A 14556-nucleotide genomic window follows, 5' to 3' on the forward strand; every position below is an offset into this window, starting at 1 on the left:
CACCCACAATTCACAAAAAAATGCTTTTCGAATTACAATTCTAACCCTGAGGTTGAATTAAGGAAGTACAATACAAAAATACTGAAATCTAAACAAAATTCAAAAATTCCAATTCAATAACTCCAATAAGTGTTTTTTTTTTTTAAAGACATACTTTGAATGACAGCGCGGTTTGGCAGTTTCTGCGACACTGAAGAACACTTAATTTCCCAGAATGCATTACCTGTAGGATTGATCTGAGGTCAGAGGTCACGCATGGCACTGTGTCCAGGCATGTACACACAGCTCAAACATCATGGCTATTTCATGTGCTTTTGTCAATTATTATTTTTTATATTTCTAAATTATTATTATTTTTTTGTCAGTAATTTTCATATTTGCCATGACAACATTTCTAATATTTATTTATTTATTTTATTTCAGCTTTCACCAATTAACAAAAATATTTATTAATAGTTTTAGTTAAGGTTAATGATAATAATACTGACATGAACACTTAAATAATGCTAATCCTGCTGCAACGCAACACTAGTCCTACATGGAATTATTTATTAAGCATTCAGCTCTTTTATTATTTTATCAAAGCAAAAGCCAATAGAGGCTGAACACGACATCATAAGATTTCAAATATGATTTTAAAGAGCTGAAACAGTGAAATGAGGCTTTACTAAGATTAGAGGATGAAATCTCCCATCACTCCCGAAACGCATTCTAGAGATTTTCCTGCCGAAGCCTCTCGTTCCCTGGAGAAGCGATGGAGCGCTCAGTGGCAGCGGAGCTTAATCACGAGACCTACGCGCCTCTGCTGCCCCCTGCTGGTCACACACACACACAGAGAGACAGACAAATAGACAGACACACACACACACACACACACAGACAGACACACACAGACACAGAGACAGACAGACACAGACAGACACAGAGACAGACAAATAGACAGACACACACACACACACACACACACACACAGACAGACACACACAGACACAGAGACAGACAGACACACACACACAGACACACACAGACACACAGACAGACACACACACCTTTTACAAGAAAACCTCAGAATCAAGCGCTAGTGTTGTGACAGTATCACATTCTTCATGGAGCCCCTGATTATATGCTTATGTTCATAAGAGGATTATCTGGGTGTGTGATCACACACACATGCCCTTGACACGGAGACTCGGGGCGGATCACACACACATGCCCTTGACACGGAGACTCAGGGCGGATCACACACACATGCCCTTGACACGGAGACTCAGGGCGGATCACACACACATGCCCTTGACACGGAGACTCAGGGCGGATCACACACACATGCCCTTGACACGGAGACTCAGGGCGGATCACACACACATGCCCTTGACACGGAGACTCGGGGCGGATCACACACACATGCCCTTGACACGGAGACTCGGGGCGGATCACACACACATGCCCTTGACACGGAGACTCAGGGCGGATCACACACACATGCCCTTGACACGGAGACTCGGGGCGGATCACACACACATGCCCTTGACACGGAGACTCAGGGCGGATCACACACACATGCCCTTGACACGGAGACTCGGGGCGGATCACACACACATGCCCTTGACACGGAGACTCAGGGCGGATCACACACACATGCCCTTGACACGGAGACTCGGGGCGGATCCTCGCACAGGAGAGCCGACACCAGAACGCCTCATCCATAGAGCAGACATTAGCAGATAAACTCGGCATGAAACTGAAGTTGCGCTGGTCGTTTCTCCTCTATCGTGTCGTATATCGAGTGAAACGCTTCAGGAGCAAGAACACATGTGGGCGGGGCTTGATTGTGTCTGTGGGAGTTGATTGGATGGTTGTGGTTTGCTATTGGCTGATCTGATGTGAGTGACAGGTTATAGCCCCGCCCACATCATCAGAGGAGAGAAGAGATGCTGCAAGAGGAACTGATTCTTATTCAACATTATTAACACAATAATGATGTGCACCCATAAACCATTTAATATAAACACTGAATTATTCCAATAAAAACACAGGAATTGTTTGTTTTGATTTCATGGGGACTTTAAACTGAGAAACTGTAAACACAACAGTTTTCTCAAAGCCCAGATAAACACGTGTCGATCGCAGAACCAGCGAACGAGAACAGTTTCATGAGCATTTGGTAATGTTCCTGATCCTGTTCGTCAAGAAGAAGAAGAAGAAGAAGAAGAAGAAGAAGAAGAAGAAGAAGAAGAAGAAGAGAGAAGAAGAAGAAGAAGAAGAAGAAGAAGAAGAAGAAGAAGAAGAAGAAGAAGAAGAAGAAGAAGAAGAAGAAGAAGAAGAAGAAGAAGAAGAAGAGAGAAGAAGAAGAAGAGAAGAAAGATATAGAGCTGATTATACATGAGGATGATGAACGGAGGCGTTTTATTGTAAAAACACGGTTTTCTCTTTGTAACACGTCAGAGATCATCAAGTAATTCAAGTTCCCATTTGTCAGAATCCCTTTCTTGAATGCAGAAATCGGCCGCGTTTGATTGACAGACTAAGACTGTGTGTGTGTGTCCTCCAGCTCGTTGTTGCGGCGTCGTGCTGAGAACACACACAGCTTCATGAGCTTTAACCCTTCTCCTTCGCCAGAACACCGCGGGCCGTCAGCCGGCTAGTCTCTGGGTCACCACCTCGCGGTACATGATGGAGATGTAGATGAAGAGCAGGAGGATGACGAAGAAGTCGTCGAGGAAGCCCAGCAGACCCACGACGCCCTCGGGGGATGAAGTCGAGCGGGGACGCCAGGTACACCAGCGCTCCCAGCAGAACCAGCAGGATCCGCAGCCGGAACATCCAGAACAGGCCTCCCACCGAGAACACCTCCCTGAAGGCGTGCCGGAGCAGCGTGGGGACGTCCCGGAGCCGGTCCAGCAGCTGCACACACACACACACACACACACACACACACATGCAGTCCTTCAGCCGTGTTCACACAAAACTCCTCGAATCCATTAAATGTTGTTGTGTATTCGTGGTTCGAGTGCGACAAAAGCCCAGTGCCCGGTTGCATAAAGCACCTTAAGTGTAATTTTCCCTTAAAGTCGCCCTTGTGTTTCCCTTAAACCTCAGGGTGTTGCAGAAAAATACCCTTAAGTGTTACTTAACGGTTTTATTAAGTGAAACGTCATAAACACTTAGAATTTCCCTTAAATGCTGTTTTTTCACTTAAGTAATCGTTAAGTGTTGCATAAAACCCCTTAACGGTTATTTCCCTAAGTATAACTTAAGGTTTGGACATCGTAACCTTAAAGAGTAACGCGGACAAATATAAGACGACATGGCTGAATTTATGAAACCAGCTGAAGATCATAGGGAATAGGGAGAACCCTTTGGACCAATTTAGCCATGAAAAATTGTTGCAAGAATGCCGATTTGATCGACGCGCAATATTTGACATCGCTATCAAACTAGACGGCTGTCTGTCTGTCATTACACCGCGACTCGCATGTAAACTATCACAACGTTAAGTCAGTGCGCGCACGGAGAGTGTGTGGCCGACAAAAAGTTCACAGGAGAACGAGCTGATTCTGTGTTTTAAAAGGAATCATGACAGAAGAAAACAGGTATGCTATGGAAATATACTCAGCTGTATTTCGAGACACAGAGCCAGAAGTGCATTCACAAAACCTAAACAAATGCCAAAGCATGAGACGGTGAACAACACAAACTGCCGCCACGTTCGGAGCTAACGCGGTGTTGCGTGATAGCGTCACTGGACTGACACGTGATATTCCGACATGTTAGTGTTTTGCGTATCTATGGCAACAACAGACTTTTATAACGTGAATCCAGGATCGCTGTCGTGAAACACTTAAATGTTTCCCTTACCTAAGAGAACCGTTTAAGAGATTATATGCAACACCCTTAAGTTGTTCTCTTAGGTAAGGGTAAATCGCCCCTTAAGTATCATACTTAAGGGAAAAGCTTAAGGTGCTTTATGCAACCAGGCACTGGAGTCTCGGACCCTCTGATGAACACTCAAGTTTTTAACATTCAAAAAATATATATTTTTGGGTCAAAATGACCCGAGGGAAGGGTGAGGGTAAACCATGCTTTGGGAAAGCATACTTTGTCAATTATGAGATTAAATAGTCAGAATTGAGATAAAAGTTATGACTTTATATGTCACACTTTCAACTTATTATCTCATAATTATAACTTTTTAGGTCATAATATCAAAATTTATGTCATAGTTTTGTGTTTTAATGTCATAATGAAGATCTGGGAAAGCGCGCTGGCAGAGACGGATCAGATGAAGATGATGATGAAGATGATGATGAAGATGACCACTCACGGAGCGCGGCTGCCCGGAGAACCTGCGGTTATAATCGCTGATGTCTGTGAGGATCAGAACCGGTTCCGCTTGCCCGTCCGCAGTCGCAGCGCCGGGACCGGCGTCGTGGAAGAGCGGGAACAGCAGGGTCACCTGACACACCAATAAAGGTCAAGGGTCACATCTGGCTCATACAGGTGTACAGACAGGGTTATGATCAGAGCTAACACCCGGGTAACACTGATATATTAAACACAGCGCAGAAGCTGCTCATCTCTGCTGGAACACACACGTCGCTGCGCTACACGTCGCTGGAACACACACGTCGCTGCGCTACACGTCGCTGGAACACACACGTCGCTGCGCTACACGTCGCTGCGCTACACGTCGCTGGAACACACACGTCGCTGCGCTACACGTCGCTGGAACACACACGTCGCTGCACTACACGTCGCTGGAACACACACGTCGCTGCGCTACACGTCGCTGGAACACACACGTCGCTACGCTACACGTCGCTGGAACACACACGTCGCTACGCTACACGTCGCTGGAACACACACGTCGCTGCGCTACACGTCGCTGGAACACACACGTCGCTGCGCTACACGTCGCTGGAACACACACGTCGCTGCGCTACACGTCGCTGGAACACACACGTCGCTACGCAACACGTCGCTACGCTACACGTCGCTGGAACACACACGTCGCTGCGCTACACGTCGCTGGAACACACACGTCGCTACGCTACACGTCGCTGGAACACACACGTCGCTACGCTACACGTCGCTGGAACACACACGTCGCTGCGCTACACGTCGCTGAACACACACGTCGCTGCGCTACACGTCGCTGGAACACACACGTCGCTACGCTACACGTCGCTACGCTACACGTCGCTGGAACACACACGTCGCTGCGCTACACGTCGCTGGAACACACACGTCGCTGCGCTACACGTCGCTGGAACACACACGTCGCTGCGCTACACGTCGCTGGAACACACACTTCGCTGCGCTACACGTCGCTGGAACACACACGTCGCTGCGCTACACGTCGCTGGAACACACACTCGCTACGCTACACGTCGCTACGCTACACGTCGCTGGAACACACACGTCGCTGCGCTACACGTCGCTGGAACACACGTCGCTGCGCTACACGTCGCTGCGCTACAACGTCGCTGGAACACACACGTCGCTGGAGAACACACACGTCGCTGCGCTACACGTCGCTGGCTACACGTCGCTGCGCTACACGTCGCTGGCACGTCGCTGCGCTACACGTCGCTGGAACACACGTCGCTGCGCTACACGTCGCTGGAACACACACGTCGCTACGCTACACGTCGCTGGAACACATCACGTCGCTGCGCTACACGTCGCTGGAACACACGTCGCTGCGCTACACGTCGCTGCGCTACACGTCGCTGGAACACACACGTCGCTGGAACACACACGTCGCTGCGCTACACGTCGCTGCGCTACACGTCGCTGCGCTACACGTCGCTGCGCTACACGTCGCTGCGCTACACGTCGCTGGAACACCACAACATCGCTGCGCTACACGTCGCTGCGCTACACGTCGCTGGAACACACACGTCGCTGCGCTACACGTCGCTGGACACACACGTCGCTGGAACACACACGTCGCTGCGCTACACGTCGCTGGAACACACACGTCGCTGCGCTACACGTCGCTGCGCTACACGTCGCTAGCGCTACACGTCGCTGGAACACACACGGCGCTGCGCTACAGACGTCGCTGCGCTACACGTCGCTGGAACACACACGTCGCTGCGCTACACGTCGCTGAACACACACGTCGCTGGAACACACACGTCGCTGAACACACACGTCCGCTGCGCTACACGTCGCTGGAACACACACGTCGCTGCGCTACACGTCGCTGCGCTACACGTCGCTGCGCTACACGTCGCTGCGCTACACGTCGCTGGAACACACACGTCGCTGCGCTACACGTCGCTGCGCTACACGTCGCTGGAACACACACGTCGCTGCGCTACACGTCGCTGCGCTACACGTCGCTGGAACACACACGTCGCTGCGCTACACGTCGCTGGAACACACACGTCGCTGCGCTACATGTCGCTGGAACACACACGTCGCTGCGCTACACGTCGCTGGAACACACACGTCGCTGCGCTACACGTCGCTGCGCTACACGTCGCTGGAACACACAACGTCCGCTGCGCTACACGTCGCTGGAACACACACGTCGCTGCGCTACACGTCGCTGGAACACACACGTCGCTGCGCTACACGTCGCTGGAACACACGGTCGCTGCGCTACACGTCGCTGGAACACACACGTCGCTGCGCTACACGTCGCTGAACACACACGTCGCTGCGCTACACGTCGCTGGAACACACACGTCGCTGCGCTACACGTCGCTGGAACACACACGTCGCTGCGCTACACGTCGCTGGAACACACGTCGCTGCGCTACACGTCGCTGGAACACACACGTCGCTGCACTACACGTCGCTGGAACACGCACTACGTCGCTGCGCTACACGTCGCTGCGCTACACGTCGCTGGAACACACACGTCCGCTGCGCTACACGTCGCTGCGCTACAGCTAACGGCGCGCTCCTTCATGTGCACTGAAGCGAAGCGGAGACTCAGCGTTTGGTGAACAGAAAACACATCGTTATTCTCAAACATCCTACATTTTTTCTATGTTCTTTGTCCTGTCTTGATCTGTCCATCTAAACACAGCTTTGGCGAAGAGGATGAGGATGAATGAGGAAGAGGAAGAGGTGGATGACAGGATTTAAAAATAACACATTTATAATATATAAACTGTAACGTAGTTAATTTCTTTTCTCTATTTCTCTTTCTGGCTAGTTGAAGTTCTGAATGACCGGGTAACTTAAACATTTAGTAGCCAAATTGGCCAGAGAGTGAAAAGGTTCATTTCAAACCCTGATTATGCTTTAAGTCACTGATGCAGCGCAGGACTGAGACTAACAGATCATACAAATCATGGATCCACGTCTGATCTGAGATTCACCATTTGCCTGCAGATGGGGCAGTTGATGGCGCCGAGCCACGCTCCGTAACGCCAGTACGCCACGATACACGGACCTGCGGATACAAGACACACACACACACACACACGTTTCAGCAGCTCGATCGGCTCACATGCGCTTACATGCAACCAAATAATCCATTAGTAATGGGACTGACGGCTCAATCGCACTGAAAGCCTTCATGTATCCGCCTTAATCGACCCGATGATTTCTACATAATGACGTAGAAATAGCGTAATGATGTAGAAATAGCATATGATGTAGAAATAGCGTAATGACGTAGAAATAGCGTAATGACGTAGAAATAGCGTAATGATGTAGAAATAGCGTAATGATGTAGAAATAGCATAATGATGTAGAAATAGCGTAATGATGTAGAAATAGCATAATGATGTAGAAATAGCGTAATGATGTAGAAATAGCATAATGATGTAGAAATAGCGTAATGACGTAGAAATAGCGTAATGACGTAGAAATAGCGTAATGACCTAGAAATAGCGTAATGATGTAGAAATAGCGTAATGATGGTAGAAATAGCGTAATGATGTAGAAATAGCGTATGATGTATGAATAGCGTAATGACGTAGAAATAGCGTAATGATGTAGAAATAGCGTAATGACGTAGAAATAGCGTAATGATGTATGAATAGCGTAATGATGTAGAAATAGCGTAATGACGTAGAAATAGCATAATGACGTAGAAATAGCGTAATGATGTAGAAATAGCGTAATGATGTAGAAATAGCGTAATGACGTAGAAATAGCGTAATGACGTAGAAATAGCGTAATGATGTAGAAATAGCGTAATGATGTAGAAATAGCATAATGATGTAGAAATAGCGTAATGACGTAGAAATAGCGTAATGACGTAGAAATAGCGTAATGATGTAGAAATAGCATAATGATGTAGAAATAGCGTAATGACGTAGAAATAGAGCGTAATGACGTAGAAAATAGCGTAATGATGTAGAAATAGCGTAATGATGTAGAAATAGCATAATGATGTAGAAATAGCGTAATGATGTAGAAATAGCATAATGATGTAGAAATAGCGTAATGATGTAGAAATAGCATAATGATGTAGAAATAGCGTAATGACGTAGAAATAGCGTAATGACGTAGAAATAGCGTAATGACCTAGAAATAGCGTAATGATGTAGAAATAGCGTAATGATGTAGAAATAGCGTAATGATGTAGAATAGCGTAATGATGTATGAATAGCGTAATGACGTAGAAATAGCGTAATGATGTAGAAATAGCGTAATGACGTAGAAATAGCGTAATGATGTATGAATAGCGTAATGACGTAGAAATAGCGTAATGACGTAGAAATAGCATAATGACGTAGAAATAGCGTAATGATGTAGAAATAGCGTAATGACGTAGAAATAGCGTAATGATGTAGAAATAGCGTAATGATGTAGAAATAGCGTAATGATGTATGAATAGCGTAATGATGTAAGATAGCGTAATGATGTAGAAATAGCGTAATGACGTAGAAATAGCGTAATGACGTAGAAATAGCGTAATGACGTAGAAATAGCGTAATGACGTAGAAATAGCGTAATGACGTAGAAATAGCATAATGACGTAGAAATAGCGTAATGACGTAGAAATAGCGTAATGACGTAGAAATAGCGTAATGACGTAGAAATAGCATAATGACGTAGAAATAGCGTAATGATGTATGATAGCGTAATGATGTAGAAATAGCGTAATGACGTAGAAATAGCATAATGACGTAGAAATAGCGTAATGATGTATGAATAGCGTAATGATGTAGAAATAGCGTAATGACGTAGAAATAGCATAATGACGTAGAAATAGCGTATGACGTAGAAATAGCGCAATGACGTAGAAATAGCATAATGATGTAGAAATAGCATAATGATGTAGAAATAGCGTAATGACGTAGAAATAGCGTAATGATGTAGAAATAGCGTAATGATGTAGAAATAGCGTTATGATGTAGAAAATAGCGTAATGATGTAGAAATAGCGTAATGATGTAGAAATAGCGTAATGATGTATGAATAGCGTAATGATGTAGAAATAGCGTAATGACGTAGAAATAGCATAATGACGTAGAAATAGCGTAATGACGTAGAAATAGCATAATGACGTAGAAATAGCGTAATGACGTAGAAATAGCGTAATGACGTAGAAATAGCGTAATGACGTAGAAATAGCGTAATGACGTAGAAATAGCATAATGACGTAGAAATAGCGTAATGACGTAGAAATAGCGTAATGATGTAGAAATAGCATAATGACGTAGAAATAGCGTAATGACGTAGAAATAGCGTAATGATGTAGAAATAACGTAATGACGTAGAAATAGCGTAATGACGTAGAAATAGCGTAATGATGTAGTAATTGCGTAATGGCGTGTGACGCGCTGAACGAGCTGTTCTTCTGTGAATAAAGTGTCGTATAAACGAGCTCATCCTATAATCCTCGTTTTCTGCGTGTGTGTGTGTGTGAAGTGGAGCAGGACGACGTCCGCCAGTGCCGCTTCAGACTCTCACACACACACCACTGGTTTGGGCATTAGTTCTGCGTGATCAATATAAGCAGCGGCACAGCGGCTCATATGATCATTATCTCCTAATTATGACAGAAAATGGATAAATATTAAGTCTGCTGTTTAAAACAAATAAAGAACTGTATGAGAATGGTTATTATGTGCAGACATCGGAAACTCTGTATATTCGTGCAGTGAGCGCATGTCAAACGTGTGACGTATAAACACACACATCGACCCGATCACATGTTCAGCGCTCATGCTAACACTACATCAGATTCATCAATCGGCGTGAGTTCAGTGCAGCTGAAGCAGAAGCTGTGCATGTGAACTGGTGTAAACTGGTGTGAACTGGTGCTCACCGCAGAAGAGATGCCCACAGTTGGTCTCGACGGGCAGAACCGCTTGCTGGAGACACACGGGACACGCATGTCCGAGTAGAACTGATGCCTCGACTCCGCGGACGAGCCCTGCACTGCACACACACACACACACACACACACCACACACAAAAGTAACGTTAACGCATTACTTTTCTAAAAAAGTAACTACGTAACGCAATTAGTTACCTTTTAAGGAGTAACCCAATATTGTAACGCATTACTTTTCTAAAAAAGTAACTAAGAGCTCGATTGCTTACAGAGAGGCTTTAAAAGCTGCTAGATCTGCTTATTTTTCAAACTTAGAAGAAAATAAACATAATCCTAGGTATTTATTTGAAACAGTGGCTAAACTAACGAAAAAGAAAGCTTCAAGCTCAGAAGTGTCAAAGCAACACGGCAGTGATGACTTTATGAACTTCTTCACTTATAAGATTGATAATATCAGGGACAAAATTATAACTATGCAACCGTCTACCACAGTATCGCATCAGACAGTGCATTGTAGTCTCCCTGAGGAAAAATTTTATTTATTTGTTGCTATAGGAGAGGAAGAATTCTGCAAACTCGTTAATTCATCTAAATCGACAACTTGTATGTTAGACCCTATACCGACTAAGCTACTGAAAGAGATGTTTCCAGAGGTCATATATCCTCTTCTTAATATCATTATTCATCTTTGTCTCTAGGGATACGTACCAAAAACCTTTAAACTGGCTATGATAAAACCGCTTGTTAAAAAACCACAACTTGATCCTACAGAATTAGTCAATTACAGGCCGATCTCGAATCTGCCTTTTCTATCAAAGATATTAGAAAAAGCAGTATCTTCACAACTGTGTTTCTTTCTAGAAAGAAATGATATCTGGAGGATTTTCAGTCTGGATTTAGACCGTTCCATAGCACTGAGACCGCTCTCATTAGAGTCACACATGATCTGCTCTTATCATCCGATCGTGGTTGTATCTCTCTATTAGTGTTACTCGATCTTAGTGCTGCATTTGACACCATGATCCGCGTTTCCACTGTCGGGCCAGTGCTAGGCCAGGGCTTTAAACGGGCCGTGCCGGGCTAATAGCCTCGGGCCAGTAGCACCTGGCCTGCGTTTCCACTGTCGGGCCAGAAGCTCCACAGCGCGTCACTAAAACACGCCCGCAACACGCCTCTCTGGAACAACGTCACACTAAACCCATCATTTCACCAACAAATGGAAGTTTTATCAGAAAACTAATCAGAAAGAAATCACTGGAAACAGCGTGCATCGAAAAAACAAACATAAAAAAAGCGGCCGTTTGCTGGCATTTTTGTTGTTTACTTGAATATTTAAAACCCAAGCATCGATGTTTTACCACAGGTTTACAATAAAAAGTGATACATTGATCATAATGAATTAATTTATGTCAAAATTGCACATTAGTCACACAGAAATAAATGACCGTTAGGTCTATTTAACAAAAGAAAGAGGACACACTTACATTATTCAGTCGAGGCAGTTTCTGTTTATTTGGTAGTTACAGGACATATATCACATTTAGAAAGAATGATAATTTCTACAAATAATGTTATATGCCACCAAAAATACGACCTGAGGAGCGTTAGCACAGTCTCGACTCCCAGTAGCTAACTTACAGATATATTTTCAGTCAGAGAAACAGAAGCTCCCGAAAAAAAGTAGATAGTCCGGTATAAAGAGACTACTATGTAGTATATGTAGGCTACTGACAGATAAAATAAAAACACGATTGTGATAGCCTTTATGATTGGTTTGACTTCTTCAAGCGTTCAACATTTTTTTTTACTATGCGTATCTTCAAGCGTTTACTATGTTTACTATATTAATGGTTAGCGCGCATAGTCTTTTGCATCGCGTATAAATATTTCTACCTTATACGGTGATCAGAATCCACATCGGATCACAAACAGAAGGCATTAAAACATGAAAGTGAGTTAAATTATTTTAAAAGTCTTTAATGCTGACAGAATCATTCGGCGCTCCTGTCTCTCGACTCAGGTAATCCCCTCCTCTGTTCGTAACCACTCCTCTAGCCCGAGCTGGCCCGCTTTGGCCCAAGGTATTCGACGGGCCAGAAATCCTGGCCGTTGGCCCCGAGTAAGCCCCGATCAAGCCCCGGAAGTGACAGTGGAAACGCAACTGGCCCTGGCACGCACTAGCACGGCCCGGCCCTGGCCCGGCAGTGGAAACGCGGCTATTGACCACAACATTCTATTAAATAGACTAGAAAACTATGTTGGCATTAGTGGAATTGCATTAGCATGGTTTAAATCACACTTATCTGACCGTTATCAGTTTGTAGCAGTAAATGAAGATATGTCTTATCGATCACAAGTTCAGTATGGCGTACCACAAGGCTCAGTACTAGGACCGCTGCTGTTCACTCTGTACATGCTACCATTAGGAGATATCATTAGGAAACATGGAGTTAGCTTTCACTGTTATGCCGATGATACTCAGCTGTATATTTCTTCAAACCCAACGAAACTTACCAATTCACAAAATTAACGGAATGCATAGCTGATATAAAAAATTGGATGACTAGTAATTTCCTACTACTAAATTCTGAAAAGACAGAGATTCTAATTATTGGACAAAAAACTTCCACACGTAATAACCCAGAATACTGTCTAACACTTAATGGCTGCTCTGTCAAGTCTTCGTCGTCGGTTAGGAACCTGGGTGTGCTATTTGATACCAACCTTTCTTTTGAAAGCCACGTGTCTAGTATCTGTAAAACTGCATTTTTCCATCTTAAAAATATATCTAAATTACGCCATATGCTCTCATTGACGAATGTGGAACAATTAGTCCATGCGTTCATGACCTCAAGGCTAGATTACTGTAATGCTCTACTGGGTGGTTGCCCTGCACGCTTAATAAACAAACTCCAGCTAGTTCAAAACGCCGCAGCTCGAGTTATTACCAGAACCAGGAAATATGACCATATTAGCCCGGTTCTGTCAACACTGCATTGGCTCCCTATTAAACATCGTATAAATTTTAAAATATTGTTGATTACCTACAAAGCACTAAATGGTTTAGCTCCGCAGTACTTGAGTGAGCTCTTAACGCATTATAGTCCTTCACGTCTATTGCGATCTCAAAACTCCGGCCAGTTGATAATACCTAGAATATCTAAATCGACTGCAGGCGGGAGATCCTTCTCCTATTTAGCACCAAAACTTTGGAACAGTCTTCCTACCATTGTCCAGGAAGCAGACACACTCTGTCAGTTCAAAGCTAGACTAAAAACACATCTCTTTGACCTAGCATACACATAATACATTATAGACTTCGATAATTCAATGTTAGGCTGCATAGACTAGGTCAGCCGGAACTGGGAACACTTCCCTTAAATCCAGATGTACTCGCTACATCATAAGAAGAATGGCATCTACGCTAACTTTAGTGTCTTTGTTTATCCCGAGGTTTTCCCGCAGCCTGCCGGATCCAGGCCGTGTCCAGATCTGACGAAGGAGATTCGCCTGGACCCGATGACAATGCAGTGCTGAAGTATCCACTATCCTCTCCCTATGGAGGATCCCTTTCCCACTCTACAGATAAAGCGTTGTGAATTCCGGCTCGCGTACCCCGAAGTGATAAAATAAAACAAAATTCTGTATCAAAATTTATAGGCAAGAAAAGTAGTTTGTTTAGGCTGGGTTGTATGAATTACAAACCTGCGCACATATTTTAAAAAGCACATAACTATAGAATTCTGAATGAGCATGTGAACGCCGTCAGCGTTAATCACAGGTTCGCGTTTAAAGTCTGATCATTTCGACGGAGGTGAATCAATCAAAGTTAACTTTAGCTGGAAGTAACATTATTCAAGAACCGCTATAACGCCAAAACAATCTGTTACCTTAAATTATATGTTTATCTCTGTAAAGCTGCTTTGAAACAATTCATTGTTAAAAGCGCTATATAAATGAAGATGACTTGACTTGACTAAGTCACGCAATTAGTTACCTTTTAAGGGAGTAACGCAATATTGTAACGAATTACTTTTCTTTAAAAGTAACTAAGTCACGCAATTAGTTACTTTTTAAGGGAGTAACGCAATATCGTAACGCATTACTTTTCTAAAAAAGTAACACAATTAGTTACCTTTTAAGGGAGTAACGCAATATTGTAACGCATTAGTTTTCTAAAAAAGTAACTTAAGTCACGCAATTAGTTACCTTTTAAGGGAGTAACGCAATATTGTAACGCATTTCTTTTCTAAAAAAGTAACTAAGTCACGCAATTAGTTACCTTTTAAGGGAGTAACGCAA

At 44.4% G+C, this 14556-nt stretch overlaps 1 protein-coding gene across 1 annotated transcript in view; it reads right to left on the bottom strand.

The window, feature by feature from the left end:
* Positions 1-2630: 2630 nt before the first annotated feature.
* The window catches only part of rnf170 (ring finger protein 170), a 12849-nt gene continuing 923 nt past the window's right edge, over positions 2631-14556 (bottom strand). Inside the window, 6 exon segments of the mRNA XM_056242253.1 lie at positions 2631-2750; positions 2752-2904; positions 4325-4456; positions 7341-7414; positions 10246-10311; positions 10314-10353. Of these exon segments, the coding sequence (XP_056098228.1) occupies positions 2634-2750; positions 2752-2904; positions 4325-4456; positions 7341-7414; positions 10246-10311; positions 10314-10353 (582 nt within the window). The 3' untranslated portion in view covers positions 2631-2633.

The sequence above is a fragment of the Rhinichthys klamathensis genome, unplaced genomic scaffold, assembly GCF_029890125.1.
Source record: "Rhinichthys klamathensis goyatoka isolate OS25496 unplaced genomic scaffold, OSU_Roscu_1.1 h1tg000717l_1, whole genome shotgun sequence".
Lineage (NCBI taxonomy): Eukaryota > Metazoa > Chordata > Actinopteri > Cypriniformes > Leuciscidae > Rhinichthys > Rhinichthys klamathensis.